Source organism: Pneumocystis carinii, assembly GCF_001477545.1.
Source record: "Pneumocystis carinii B80 chromosome Unknown supercont1.10, whole genome shotgun sequence".
NCBI lineage: Eukaryota > Fungi > Ascomycota > Pneumocystomycetes > Pneumocystales > Pneumocystaceae > Pneumocystis > Pneumocystis carinii.
Window position 1 is genome coordinate 103,963 of NW_017264722.1, and position 13,463 is coordinate 117,425.

The 13,463-nt window shown below is 30.2% G+C and overlaps 7 protein-coding genes across 7 annotated transcripts; 3 read left to right on the forward strand and 4 right to left on the reverse strand.

Moving 5' to 3' along the window:
- Window positions 1-25: 25 nt before the first annotated feature.
- Window positions 26-2,763, forward strand: T552_02282 (hypothetical protein). Its single transcript, XM_018370832.1, has 6 exons — window positions 26-56; window positions 112-691; window positions 736-1,289; window positions 1,333-1,749; window positions 1,790-2,479; window positions 2,527-2,763. The coding sequence occupies exons 1-6, from the start codon at window positions 42-44 to the stop codon at window positions 2,716-2,718; spliced, it is 2,448 nt and encodes an 815-aa protein (XP_018225342.1). The 5' UTR covers window positions 26-41; the 3' UTR covers window positions 2,719-2,763.
- Window positions 2,764-2,932: 169 nt separating this feature from the next.
- On the reverse strand, window positions 2,933-4,326 carry T552_02283 (hypothetical protein; the record flags this gene model as incomplete). Its single annotated transcript, XM_018370833.1, has 2 exons — window positions 2,933-3,542; window positions 4,127-4,326. The coding sequence occupies 2 exons, from the start codon at window positions 4,324-4,326 to the stop codon at window positions 2,933-2,935; spliced, it is 810 nt and encodes a 269-aa protein (XP_018225343.1).
- A 615-nt stretch (window positions 4,327-4,941) lies between these two features.
- On the forward strand, window positions 4,942-5,555 carry T552_02284 (40S ribosomal protein S16). Its single transcript, XM_018370834.1, has 4 exons — window positions 4,942-5,083; window positions 5,126-5,229; window positions 5,273-5,447; window positions 5,500-5,555. Exons 1-4 carry the CDS (start codon window positions 4,952-4,954, stop codon window positions 5,509-5,511), a joined length of 423 nt encoding a protein of 140 aa, XP_018225344.1. The 5' UTR covers window positions 4,942-4,951; the 3' UTR covers window positions 5,512-5,555.
- T552_02285 (40S ribosomal protein S14) lies at window positions 5,546-6,370 on the reverse strand. Its single transcript, XM_018370835.1, has 4 exons — window positions 6,249-6,370; window positions 6,094-6,188; window positions 5,786-5,917; window positions 5,546-5,743 (listed from the first exon to the last, which is right to left on the reverse strand). Exons 1-4 carry the CDS (start codon window positions 6,323-6,325, stop codon window positions 5,592-5,594), a joined length of 456 nt encoding a protein of 151 aa, XP_018225345.1. The 5' UTR covers window positions 6,326-6,370; the 3' UTR covers window positions 5,546-5,591.
- Window positions 6,371-6,403: 33 nt separating this feature from the next.
- T552_02286 (hypothetical protein) lies at window positions 6,404-8,268 on the forward strand. Its single transcript, XM_018370836.1, has 2 exons — window positions 6,404-7,823; window positions 7,867-8,268. Exons 1-2 carry the CDS (start codon window positions 6,450-6,452, stop codon window positions 8,221-8,223), a joined length of 1,731 nt encoding a protein of 576 aa, XP_018225346.1. The 5' UTR covers window positions 6,404-6,449; the 3' UTR covers window positions 8,224-8,268.
- An 80-nt stretch (window positions 8,269-8,348) lies between these two features.
- On the reverse strand, window positions 8,349-9,485 carry T552_02287 (hypothetical protein; the record flags this gene model as incomplete). Its single annotated transcript, XM_018370837.1, has 4 exons — window positions 8,349-8,594; window positions 8,638-9,096; window positions 9,153-9,381; window positions 9,433-9,485. 4 exons carry the CDS (start codon window positions 9,483-9,485, stop codon window positions 8,349-8,351), a joined length of 987 nt encoding a protein of 328 aa, XP_018225347.1.
- Window positions 9,486-9,575: 90 nt separating this feature from the next.
- Window positions 9,576-13,415, reverse strand: T552_02288 (hypothetical protein). The gene is made up of 15 exons (XM_018370838.1): window positions 13,383-13,415; window positions 13,183-13,262; window positions 13,050-13,135; window positions 12,921-13,003; window positions 12,736-12,870; window positions 12,366-12,690; window positions 11,808-12,322; window positions 11,162-11,767; window positions 10,512-11,116; window positions 10,446-10,464; window positions 10,291-10,400; window positions 10,046-10,246; window positions 9,843-9,995; window positions 9,666-9,791; window positions 9,576-9,621 (listed from the first exon to the last, which is right to left on the reverse strand). The coding sequence occupies exons 1-15, from the start codon at window positions 13,383-13,385 to the stop codon at window positions 9,609-9,611; spliced, it is 3,060 nt and encodes a 1,019-aa protein (XP_018225348.1). The 5' UTR covers window positions 13,386-13,415; the 3' UTR covers window positions 9,576-9,608.
- Window positions 13,416-13,463: the final 48 nt, after the last annotated feature.

The window sequence follows — 13,463 nt, forward strand, 5'->3', positions numbered from 1 at the left end:
TACTATTTATTTAAAATTAAGGTCTGAAAATTTATATATAAATGGGAGAAAAAAATGTAAGTTTATATATTTTTTTATGAAAATATACTTATCAATTATAATTATTTATAGCAATCAAGACTTCCTCAACCCTCGTCAAGAATGGTGTCTCCGATAACTAGAGTTAAAACAAGCCCATTGGCAGATTCTACATCATCAGTTAATATTATTCCACAAAGAAATGTATCAGGAACCAAAAGATCTCTTAAAGATTTGGAGATTAATGTATCTGATAATTCTAAGAAAAAAAATACAATTGTTTCAGAGAGAAAAACACTTGTAGAACGAGCAGTTGCACCTCGAAAGCCATCAGGAAGTAGTAATAATAAAGCTTCTGTTCAGGAAAGTAGTAAATCAGCACCAGTTTATCAAAAGACTCTTCAATCAGGTCTTAGTCGTTCATTAAATGGAGGTCATGTACGGTCTATTTCTGCACTTGGAGGCAATTCATCCAATATGATGTCGAATTCTCAAACAATACAACGGCCAGGTGCTAAAACATTAGGAGATAGACCTAAACGTCCTGCTTGGGATACTAGAGGTAGACTCGAGGATATGGAGATTGCATATTCCCAACTGAAAGAACAAATCTCTATTGGAAATACAGAAAAAGATGTAATTATTACTACGCTTGAAAGTGAACGTCACAAGTGTAAGTTTATTTTTCCCTCATAGTTGTTTTTTTATAGAGATTAGTAAATGAATTGGAAGCTGTTAAAAAGAGTTTGATGAATGAATTAGAAGAGGTGAGATCCTCTTTATTAACTCGAAAGCTGGAAATGGATGAGCAATTGAGTAAATTAAGATGTGAAAATTTAGAGCTTGAAAGAAAACTTGATAATGAACGTCGTCAATTTAGAAATGAAATGGATGATTTTGTAAGAAAAAACAGAGATGAAATTGAATCACTTGAAAGAAAACATAAAGACGAGGTTAAATCCTTAGAAAAAACATATAAAGATGAAATTGATGAAATCAAACAAGATGGAAAGCAGAAATTGGAATCTCTAATAAGCCATTATAAGAATGAAATAGAGATGATGGAGAAAAAACATACAACTGCAATAGAAGAAGCATGTTCTCAAAGCATTCTAGAGCTGCAAAAATTTAAAGTAGAGAGTGCTCTTGAAAAACAAAAGGCTGATCTAGCATTTGATGCAAAAGAAAGAGAATTGCAAATGACCAAGATATCTTTAAATGAGATAACTTCTGATCTTGAAAGGGAAAAAATCTTAAATGCGTCACTTCGTGTAAGTTGTATATACTTGTAATTTTATTTTTAATTTTCTTTAGAATGCAATTAATGAAAAATGTGCATCCAATTTAACACTTGAATCATCCGTGTCTGTTTTTCGTGTTGAGATTGAAAAATTGGAAGCCCAGATTACTTCGCAGAAGGCCAATATTGAAGAGCTTTCTCGTTTAGCTAAGGATGCGCAGGAGGAAAAAGAAAAATATTGTAAAAAACTTAGAGAAGAAGAAACACATCGCAGAAAGTTACATAATCAAATTCAAGAACTCAAAGGTAATATTCGTGTATTTTGTAGAGTGAGACCATTTTTAGAGCATGAAAATCCTGAAAATGGAGCAGTAGATATTAAATATCCCGATGAATCAAAAGAAGGAAAAGAAATTGAAATATTAGGACAAACAGTAGAATCATCTTTGGGGTCAGTGCACTCTAAGAGTTATCCTTTCTCCTTTGATAAAGTAATCGATTTAATTCTTTCATTTTTATTAATTGATATAGGTTTTTTCCCCTAAATGTTCAAATGACATGATTTTTGACGAAATTTCTCAGCTCGTACAGAGCGCATTAGATGGTTATAATGTATGTATCTTTGCATATGGACAAACTGGTTCTGGAAAAACATATACGATGTGCGCAGAAGATGGTATGATTCCACGTGCTGTAAATCAAATTTATAATACCGCTCATTCCTTATCTGAAAAAGGCTGGTGCTATTCCATGGAAGGACAATTCCTTGAAATTTACAATGAGCATATTAATGATTTACTTGGCCATCCTGATGAATTCGATAAGAAAAAATATGAAATTCGGCATGATCCCAAAGAATGCAGAACAACTGTTACAGATTTAACCACAGTTGTCCTTGATACCCCTTCTAAAGTGTCTTCAATACTTAAAAAGGCTTCTAATAACCGATCTGTTGCTGCAACTCATGCAAATGAACGCTCAAGCCGTTCTCATTCAGTTTTTATTCTTACGCTTTATGGAACCAATAATATAACAGGTGAAACATCTCGCGGTACTCTTAATCTCATTGATCTTGCCGGATCCGAACGTCTTTCCCAAAGTCAAAGCGTTGGCGATCGTCTCAAAGAAACACAAGCTATCAATAAAAGTCTTAGCTGTTTAGGAGATGTTATATCTGCTCTTAGTAATCCCAAGGGACACGTTCCCTATCGTAATTCAAAGGTTTTTATAGTTTTCTTATCATCTATTTTGATTAATTCTTTCATTAGTTAACATATTTGCTACAATATTCGCTAGGAGGCCATTCAAAAACTCTAATGTTAGTTACTTTATCGCCATTACTTCAACATTTATCGGAAAGTCTTTGTAGCCTGCGTTTTGCGACAAAGGTCAATAATACTGTAATTGGAACGGCTCGTAAGACGACTAAAGTTCAGAATTTATCTTTGACAGATGGTTAAAGAAAATATTTGAAATTTAATTCATATATTTTAATAGAAGGTCCCTAAAATGTATATAAAATATTCATAAAATGCCGTGGAGTCATGCAAGTACGTATTGTGTGAAAAAATATGTAAATATTTGATAATTATTGTTTATCTTTTTTTCTTTAAAGAATAATTTGAGTTATTTAAAAAAAATTGCAATTCTTTTTCAGAATATTCTTCATAATTTTTATTTGAAACCTGCTTCTTGTCTTAGGCGGTTTACATGTTTCCTCAATTGTGCCGTAACTAAACTACGAATATTATCATGAAATATTGTTGATTTTGTTTGATCTGATCCTAATTTTTTCCATATTTCAACGAATGGCTTCAATTCATCTTGAATTGGTGCACCAAACCTTGCTTCAATACCTTGGCCAAGACGTGGAACCCAACGTGGAAATCCACGAGTTTCAGGCATCAGATATTGTGTCCCATGAAAAAATACCGGAACAACTACTGGTAATCTTGAACTCCGTTGTGCTGCCTCAAGAAAAAGCCGTGCAACTCCCCATTTAAATATTCCTAGAGCACATTCTGGCTGTTGATAAACCTTTCCTTCCGGAAAAATATGAACCCAAGAACAAATTGGATCAGAAATCAATCGAATCGCATCATCTATACTTGGTTGGAATGGACCTGCACCATAACGAACAATAGGAAGAGTCTGTCCAAGAGAAAAAAAGAGAGATGTTAATGGATTAGTAAAACAAATATCTGATGCTGCTAGAGACCATCGAATACGTCTATTAAACCATGTTTCAAAAGGAAATATCCCCCATATAAGAGGATCATCGAGTCTACCATAAATAAGCTAATAGATCACTCAAAAAATCGATAATACACGCTGAGATGATTCGATACTGAAAAAGAGTTAAAGATGAGAATTTAATTTTAGAAATACAGAATAATAGAGAGATTTTAAGAGGGTATCGTATGCATAGATTAATTGAAATATACGCACTTCAGATTCGAACTATAATGCACTTCATACCAAAAAACTATATTTTAATTAATAAAATATAGTAATTTATTTTGCTTTTAAACATATAATTTCATAATTTGTTTCATAATTTGTTCTTGGTCAAATTTTTTCCATTTATATTTTTTCATAATATATTCATTTCTGTGCATAAATATTAAGTAATATTTACTGTAGATTCCTTTCTATCCTTTTTTTTTAACCCTCTTTATTGTCCTTTAGAGTCATTTCATACATTTTGTTATATAAACCTAACCCTAGCAATAAACCTAACCCTAAAGGTTCGGTCTGATATAACAAAGATATATAAATTTATCTTTTATACCCTCATTAAATTATTCCTCTCTCTCCATTCCTTGTCATAATATCTATTTCACACCTGTAATAAGACCTTGTTTATACGTTGTTGTTTTAAGTAGGTTTAAAAAAGCATCCCCCTTAATTACTTTAACACGACGAACACCATATATCATGAATATTCTAGAAATTAAAGCTACACCAAAAATAATAATACGCGAAAGAAAATTCCATGGTTTTCCATATGAAATATCTTTTTTAAAGAGAGGACGAATAATCCAATTTGAATAAACAGGTAAATGCATAATCTTTATAACTATAATAATTTTTAATTGATGTGTTACCGTGGCAACGATGACTACCTTATATGAGACATCTCTACATACCCTGATATACACCGTATATATTATACCCTATATTATACCCTATACCTTACCCTAACCCTGTTTATTAATTACCTATCCTTATAAGATATACCTTATATATTACCCCACATATTACCTTACTTATTAGCTTAGATATTACCCTAGATATTACCTTGGTTATTACTTTAGTTATTACCTTATATATTATCTTACATATATATCACCCTATACCCTCTCCATTAATACTCTTCCTTATAATATATACTAACCCCTAACTTTAACCCTTTACCTATAATATATACCCTACTACTTAACCCTATATTGTAAACCCTACCCTGTAATACAACCCCTAACCCTATACAATATACCCTAACCTTAGAGTATACCCTAACCTTAGCATATATACCCTAACCCTAACCGTGTATACCAACCCTACTGCGTGTACCCTACTACCTAACCCTAACAATTTTACCCTTTATAAGGTAAACCCTTGCTTCTTACCCCTTTTAGGTTAAAACCCTGTTCCTTTTTTTATTGCTCGTTTTTTCAGATTTCAAAAAAAAAAATGGAGTTTGTACAGACTTTTGGCCGTAAAAAGACAGCAACAGCTGTTGCTCACTGCAAAACAGGCAGAGGCCTTTTTAAAATAAATGGATCTCCTATAGATCTTATTAGACCGGAAATTCTTCGTCTTAAAGTAAGTTTTTTTATATAAAATAGATCTTACTTATATTATTAGATTTATGAACCTATCTTAATTGCAGGCCCAGATAAGTTTTCTAATGTGGATATTCGTGTTCGTGTTTCAGGTGGAGGTCGCGTTTCTCAAATTTATGCTATTCGGTATATTTTTTTATGTATAAATATACTGGCTAAATATATTTAGTCAAGCTATTTCTAAGGCAATTGTTGCTTATTACCAGAAATATGTAGATGAACAGAGCAAGATTGAATTGAAAAAGACATTAGTTAGTTATGATCGAACATTACTCGTTGCAGATCCAAGACGTTGTGAACCTAAGAAATTTGGAGGAAAAGGTGCCCGTTCAAAATATCAAAAAGTAATATTTTATACAAGAATAAGAGGAAATATGATACTAATTTTATATTTAGTCATATCGTTAAATTTTGTTTCATAAATTGTATAATAATTTTTATTAACAAAACTTTAAATACATATAATACTATTTTTATTTAAATTATATTTAAAGTCTACGACCTCTTCGTCCTCCTTTTCTTCTAGTTGAATCTGTTGGTATAGGAGTTACATCTTCAATTCTTCCTATTCTCATTCCAGATCTTGCAAGAGCTCTTAGTGCCGATTGAGCACCTGGTCCTGGTGTTTTTGTAGATGTTCCTTGGACTAATTAAATAAAATATATAAATATTTTTATTGTACCTCCTGCTGCACGTATTTTAATGTGAAGTGCTGTAATACCTAATTCTTTACAGCGAGCAGCAACATCCTGTGCTGCTAACATAGCTGCATATGGAGATGATTCATCCCGGTCTGCCTTAACCTTCATTCCACCTATTGAAAAAAAAATAAATATAAAATAAAGAAAAACATATATAAATAAATATGTATTTATGAAATATTCTCTTTATTTCTCTTTTTTGGATAAATTTTTGTATTTTTTTTAAAATTCACTTATTTATCCCTTTTTTCCCGCTTTTTTTCCCCTGTTTTAAAGGAAAAACGCATACCTGTGACACGTGCAATAGTTTCCCTTCCAGATAGATCTGTAACATGGACAAATGTATCATTAAAATTTGCAAAAATATGTGCAACTCCAAAAACCCTTAAATCTGTCAATTTTTCTTCTTTTTTTTTCCTTTAAAAAAATCCAATAAAAACTTACAGTTCTCCCTCCTTAATCTGAGGTCCTACTGACGTTTTTTCTGCTGCTGACGAGGTCTTCTTCTCCTTTGGTGCCATAGAAAAATATCTTGAATTTTTTTCGACTTAGAAAATATTTTGACTAAGACAAATGGGGTTTTTAAAAAAAAACAAAAATAACATATTTTAAGGCGTTGTCATTGCCTTTTAGTATTAAACAAACATGATTCATGAACTTCTTATTCTTCTTTCATCATATTCATCTCATCAAGTAGCATCAATATTTGACTCATCACCTTGGATTCATCCATCAGAGAGAGTTCTTGTTCATTCACTATGTAAATTGGCTCGCCAGCATAGTTTTCTACGTCAGAATAAGGCGGTATCATTGGATCTAAAAAAATCCTGGGTTAACATAGTATATATGGGAATTTGTGAGATTTGCAAGCCTTTTATGAAGTTAATTCTTGAAATTGAGGAGAAGATTCTTTCTAAAGACTCAGTACTTGTTGGGGGAAAAGATAATATTTCTCTTTCGCAGATAGAAATTATGTTTAAGCCGTGGTATAGAAGAATGGATTATTTGGAACATATTATTTTGCAAATTAAAGGGAATTGTAAAGAAGAAGAGATAATGAATGAGTTAGAAGAAGATATGAAAGCGGGGTATAAAGATATTGAAAATATAGCGAGGGTTTTGCTATGTTTAATGCAAAAATCATGGGTTAATAAGATGATTCCATGGATGTTTTGGGGAAAAATGCCATTAAATGAGGAATTTTATATTTATATTACTAAAGAGAAGGATGGGGAAGAATATGGATATGATATGAAGAAGATTCCGAAATTTGTTTCAGAGAAAGCAGCATATGATATATTTACGAATGGAAAAGCAATTGGTAAGCTAGAAAATGTATTAAAGGATGAATTTTTTGGGCATTCAGTTATTTCTGATAATATGAATTTGATTTTAGCGTTGGAATACCCGGTTTCATTAACAATATTTGAAAATGTTATTAAAAAAATTAAGGAAAATTGTTCTAAAAGCATTTTCAAAAATATTATTTCAATAAACATGATTATGAATTTTATTAGACTATTATGCGACTATTATTTAATTCAATACTCAGAATTTGCTTTTTATTTTCTCAAAGAAGTTTTTGATAAACAAAAGATTATAAAAATGTCAAAACAAACACAAGTATCAATTATATTGATTAGAACGTTTAAAGAATTAAGCCGATTTGAAGAAAATTTAAATCTTGATGACAATATTCCAAATCGACGTATGCTATCACTTTTAATTTCAAAAGATTCTGTACATAATACATCTTTTTCTGATTTGTTAATTGGGGTTCCTATTATTCTTTCATTTTCAATACCATGGCCATTAACTTTATTTTTTTCAGAAAAAGATGTTGAAAAGTATAGTGATATTTTTTCATATCTAATTGCTATTAAACAAGCACGAACACTTTTGTCTGACTTATGGAGAAAAAGACGAGTTGCTGTTAATCCAGATAGAATAAAGCGTTCTTATTGGGCCATTGCTAGTTATGTATTATATTTTTTAGATGGACTTTGGGCTTATTTTCAGGTAATTTTGACAATTAACTATTAATTATTAATTAATCATTTAGACGAATGTTATTCTAACTGAATATGAGAAGTTAATGTCATGTTTTTCTGATGATTTTAGTTATGATCCTGAATCTCTACAAATATGTTATCAACAATTTTTATCCAATTTAATTAAAAAATTATTTCTGAATAATGATAATTTTTTAGCAACTTTAAAAAGGATTCTTTTATCTGCAAACTTAATTTCTTCTGTTATCAATTCTTACTTTATAAATAATTATGCGGCTCCACAACAATTTGATGAAAACCTTATTAGAGGTTTTATTAAACAAATTATTTGCATTATAGAAGAAATAGAACATACTGATGTTGATTTGAGATCAGTAAATCATCTTCTCTTAAGGATGGAATTTTAAATTTCTGTATAGAAAGATCTTTAATATTTTTTTTAATGTGTTTGAATATTTATAGATATTTTGACTATTCAAACTTTTGAAATAAGTTTTATATTGCATCATAAATAGCTTTTAACTGTTTAATCTTAGAGAAAGCTCTTTTTACTCATTAAATTGAATATAATATTGGTATTAAATAACTTACCATTAGCAATCTTTAAAATGGCTTGAGATGCAAGTGAATCAGGATATTCTTCTAGAAAATTTAAACCTTCATCACATGCATTTCGTATTTCAGGGTCTAAAGGAATTTCACCAAGAAAATTAATATCCATTTCTTTTGAAAAAGCATAAGCACCACCTGTATTTGCTTTAAAAATATATGAAGAATTCTAAATATTTGTTTTTTAAAGTTTTAAAAAATAAAAAACTTACATGACAATGTGGACAAATAAAAATACTCATATTTTCAACGATTCCCAATATTGGTAGCCCTATTTTTCTGCAAAAGTTGACTTCTTTGCGAACATCAAGTAATGAAACTTCTTGAGGTGTTGTTATAAGTACAGCTCCATCAACTCCACTTTCTTTTAAAAATTGTACTATACTCATATGTTCATCTGATGTTCCCGGAGGTGTATCAATTAATAAATAATCTAAATCAGGCCATTCCACATCTTTTAAAAATTGCTTAATTAAGCCATTTTTTTTAGCACCACGCCAAATAATAGCATCTTCTGCACTTGGAAGCATAAATTCAATTGACATAATACTAATATTGTCTGTTATGTATACAGGTGTCCATCCTGATCCTGATGAATGAATTCGTTCATTATTGCAACCCATTATAGTTGGAATTGATGGACCACATAAATCAATATCAAGAATACCCACCTTAATATATTTATATTAAAATGATATTATTTTAATAATAAATTGTCTATTTTTACTTGTTTTTTATTGGCTGATAAACACCATGCTAATTGAGCTGTAAACATACTTTTTCCAACTCCTCCTTTGCCACTTAAAATAATAATTTTTTTTTGAACAGATTCCATTCGTCTTTTAATATAATCCATATCAGGATCGATTATTGGATTTTTTGTTAAACATGCTTCTTGATTAGGACAACCTTTACATATAGACGCTTGACCAGCCGTTTGTGATGATGTTCCTGGACTAGAGAAAATAGGATCAGAAATAAAAAAATAGCCATTTGTTCTCTTTTACCATGCATCTGGTACATTTTTAAAATTGTTTATACTTTGTGATATTTGAGACATGATAAAGTTAGCGAAAAATATGAAAAAAAGATAAGAATATTGATAAAGCTGATAATTAAAAAGAAATAAAAGATGATAAAGATTGATTGAAAAGTATAGAGTAGTATTGATATTAGATGTGTATTATGATTTCAGACTTTTAAAATGAGTTATTGTAAATAATAATATAAAAATACTTACTGAACGCAAATATAAGGAACTTCTACATCTTCTCCTTGTTCATCATCTGCACAAATTTCCAAAAGAATTGTCTTTTTATTTTCTAAAACAGGTTTTTTTGAAACAAGTTCAATAAGTTGTGTTAATCTAAAATTATTAATAATAATGTTTTTAAAATTATTTATTTCAAATATAAACCTCAATGATTGTCTTTCTTGATATTTTTTTTCAGGAAAAAATGATGCATAAAGAAGACTTACACCACTAGATAACATTGTAATTGTAAGTCCTTCGTTATTTTTAAAATGATGAAGAAGTTCTTGGAGAGTAATATCTCCATAAATATCAAATCTATATATATATATATATGTAAAATCTCTCATTATATTTAAATTATTTACCTTTCCCATATTTGAGACACTTCTTTATTATTATACTTAAGTTTAGGAGATGCAATTGGTTCAGAAAACGCAATAAATGGTAATGCAAGATTTAAAAATGAATTCCTGTAGTCTTCTAGTTTATTTTTCTCATCAATTATTTTATATAACTCCAAGCAAACAAGACCTGCGACCAGAGCAGTTGTAGTAGCAATGGCTGGACTAAATATATTAATTATGTTATTTTTAATTTTGAAAAAAATTACATGATCTTTCCCGCAATAAGTTTTGTATTGTAGCGAGATGTTGTCTCTATTCCATAATTCAATGCTCGAAGATTAGATGCAGCAGTAATAAAGTCTATATGGTAATTTGTCTATAATAATTAAACATCTAAATTAATTCATAAAAAGTAAATTACGTCATCATCTTTTTCAAAGCTATTATCTTGTTAATAAAATCGAATTGGCGAAAATAGTTAACTTACATAACAGGATTGAGTCTATAACCGGCTAAAGTTGATGGAGGAGGTAAACAATTAATAAGATTATTTAGTTCGCTAGAATCAGCCCTAGTTCCTGTCTCAATATTAGGATCAGAATCAGTTTCTTGTATTTTTATGCCAGCTTTTGGTGAAAAATCTGGCACTATTATATTATCTAAAACTCTCTTATAAATTCCTCTGTCTACTTCACCTTTAAGTCCATAATTAAAGGCATGCAAATTGGCGCCTGCAATAATAAAGGCTAAATGTTGTTCATCATTTATATCAAATATAAGTGGAGTAGGAACTCTCTTAGGACCAGACCAGAATGGTATCCCGTTTGAAGTAATCGAGTCTCTTGGGAAATTAAACAAAAGTTGTTGTATATCATTATTAAATTTCTTCTCAAATTCCAATCGTGCCCAAACAATACATTCCTCAAAAGTCAATGGCTTAGATGCTACAAGGTAGCTTTGTATTATTTCTAAAATATCTTTTTGATTTCCATTTTGTTTTAATAATTCTTGAATAAAATTAGGCTGACTAAGATATAAATTAACATTTTCTGCTGGCTGTCTGAAATATTCTTCAAAAAGATTTCTAGCCCACTAAAATATTTGAACTGATCAAAATATATAGATCAAATTACTTACAGCAATAGTATGTTCAATTTGATTTGGGAAATTTTTTATAGTACATATAGGAAATGATTTTTCTGAGGGATCTCTAGATGAACTATATGATTCTGTTAAATATGGATAAATAACTTGAATATTTCCTTTAGTTCCTAATGTTCCTGATTCTAAAAGAGGTTTTCTGTAAAAAATACATTTTTGATCTATATATATCCTGGTATTAACGTTATCTAATGCATTTGTAACACCATCTAATGACTCAAAAAAGTCTGCATCAAAAAGATTTTCAGTTTCTGGGCCAACTCTTTCTGTATATGTTATAATTTTTCCTGTAATTTCTGGATTCATTTGAATCACTGCAGCAGCTGCACATTCTGATTTAAGCTTTCCAACATCTTTTGATTTGAAAAGAAATTGTCTGTTAAGATTACTTTTTTCAATAGTATCCATGTCAGTAATATATATATTGCCTTTGGGACCCGTTGAAAGGCCCATCATAGTCCAATTTTTTAGCATTTCACAACCAATGGCTCCAGTTCCTACAAGAAATTCTCTAAAGTTTGATATTTTTTGCTGAAAATCTTTGCCAAACACTGCAATTTGAGCATCATAACGAGAATTAATCTAAAAGAAATAAGTAAAAGTAACTACATATAAAACGTACAGGTGAACAGGATTCTTCTGTTAATTGGCATGAAGTTGGAAGACTTTCTAATGAATCGAAATACATATACTGTTGGATAGGTGTAAATTTCCCACTAATAGCTTTTAATGCTTCTTGTGCTGCTAGTCCCCCAAAAACAGCTGCCATAGGATTAAGATCCCCACGAGCTTGGTATGCTAATTCTTTAATTATTTTTTCATCCAATTTCAATTCTTTTGAATATTTAGAAGATATAGTTTTTGCAATAGAATACACAATTTCTGCATCTGCTTCATTACGTGGCCTAGGAAGACGCTTATATTCTTCTGAAAATGAATATAATGCTTGAAATGCTATATGAAGTAACAAAGGTCTGTCTAATTTAGAATAATCATTTATCAAGAAATCTGGTGAAGCAATAGATTCTCTAAGAGATTTAAATTGAATTTTTTTCGACATTTTTACTTGAATAAATATTCCTCCACCTTTATATTCCCCAATATCGTCAACATTTCCTATAGAAAATGAATACGGTCCTAAATTGTTTAAATTGTACGAATTTTAAAGACAATCATTAACCTTTCACCTGAATCTTTCTCGGTGATGACATATTTAATGCCTCCATCCCTTTTATTTCCTTAAATGTCACACAATCTCCATCTTCAAGTCCATGTCTTGTTTCATCAAGAACTGTAACAATTCCATCTTGAGAAATTGATGAAATAATACCCATAATTGGATTTTCTCCATTCGTATCAAAAACATAGAAATCCTCCAAAAAATCACAAAATATATACCCAAATAATCCACGTATATCCGTAGAAATAAAGTATATCCCATGTTCATGTGTATAATCATTTATTTCTATCTGTCTTTTTAACGATGCCTCTGTTAATATAACAACCTTAACATTAATACACAAAAATTAAATCATTTAAAACATTTATACCTGAAATCGCTCCAGAACTTGATAATTCAATTCCTCTTTCAAAAAATTAATCAAAACATATCGATTTAATTCCGAAAGATATGGAACTGATATCTGATCTCTAGGCTTTCCAATATCTCTATTTTTAAAAAAACACTTTTCCACTCATCAAATCTTCCTATTTATCCCCTTATATCTTCATTTACCTGAGATGACATATCTTCTATTTGTACCGGACTAGGATCATATAACGTAATACTTTTTACTCCTGCAAGGCATACATTTTTTGCTAATAACCATTTAAAAAAAAAATACTGCATCCATTTAGAATAGACCTATCTCGCATCCAAGTCCTTTTAGCCCAATAATTAAGACATTCGATATACTCATTCGTCTCATCGCCTCATGTCCCAGAACATATCTTTTCACTTATTAACAACTTATAAACACTAATAAACCATTTCATACAATTGTCTTGAATATAATCCTTCATCAATATGGTCTTCTACAACGTCCAAAGGCTTCTGCTCATCAATTTGCATTTTAGACTATAAAAACACATTAGTAAGTCATTTTTTTCTGCTGAAAAAAAGAGGGTTATCATATAGAACACGTCAATTAATGTATTTCTATGTAAAAACGTGGTTAAAACACGGGGAATGGCGTACCATTGATATTTTTCAGAAAAACTTTTTTTTTGACGTACGATAGAGGGAGGAGAAACGGACGACTGAGAGGAAAAAAAGGCA

What these genes read in the sequence shown, in the direction of transcription:
- T552_02282 (XM_018370832.1), top strand. An exon ending in TCTTAAATGCGTCACTTCGT is followed by an intron (nt 1,290 to 1,332) that starts GTAAGTTGTATA and finishes AATTTTCTTTAG; the next exon opens with AATGCAATTAATGAAAAATG. An exon ending in ATCCTTTCTCCTTTGATAAA is followed by an intron (nt 1,750 to 1,789) that starts GTAATCGATTTA and finishes TAATTGATATAG; the next exon opens with GTTTTTTCCCCTAAATGTTC.
- T552_02284 (XM_018370834.1), top strand. Translation starts at nt 4,952, where the DNA reads ATGGAGTTTGTACAGACTTTTGGCCGTAAAAAGACAGCAACAGCTGTT. An exon ending in CGGAAATTCTTCGTCTTAAA is followed by an intron (nt 5,084 to 5,125) that starts GTAAGTTTTTTT and finishes TTATATTATTAG; the next exon opens with ATTTATGAACCTATCTTAAT. An exon ending in TCTCAAATTTATGCTATTCG is followed by an intron (nt 5,230 to 5,272) that starts GTATATTTTTTT and finishes AAATATATTTAG; the next exon opens with TCAAGCTATTTCTAAGGCAA.
- T552_02285 (XM_018370835.1), bottom strand. Translation starts at nt 6,325, where the DNA reads ATGGCACCAAAGGAGAAGAAGACCTCGTCAGCAGCAGAAAAAACGTCA. An exon ending in CAGATTAAGGAGGGAGAACT is followed by an intron (nt 6,189 to 6,248) that starts GTAAGTTTTTAT and finishes GACAGATTTAAG; the next exon opens with GGTTTTTGGAGTTGCACATA. An exon ending in AACTATTGCACGTGTCACAG is followed by an intron (nt 5,918 to 6,093) that starts GTATGCGTTTTT and finishes TTTTTTCAATAG; the next exon opens with GTGGAATGAAGGTTAAGGCA.
- T552_02286 (XM_018370836.1), top strand. Translation starts at nt 6,450, where the DNA reads ATGATTCATGAACTTCTTATTCTTCTTTCATCATATTCATCTCATCAA. An exon ending in GACTTTGGGCTTATTTTCAG is followed by an intron (nt 7,824 to 7,866) that starts GTAATTTTGACA and finishes TTAATCATTTAG; the next exon opens with ACGAATGTTATTCTAACTGA.
- T552_02288 (XM_018370838.1), bottom strand. An exon ending in GGATTATATTCAAGACAATT is followed by an intron (nt 13,136 to 13,182) that starts GTATGAAATGGT and finishes ATAAGTGAAAAG; the next exon opens with ATATGTTCTGGGACATGAGG. An exon ending in AAGTTCTGGAGCGATTTCAG is followed by an intron (nt 12,691 to 12,735) that starts GTATAAATGTTT and finishes ATTAATGTTAAG; the next exon opens with GTTGTTATATTAACAGAGGC.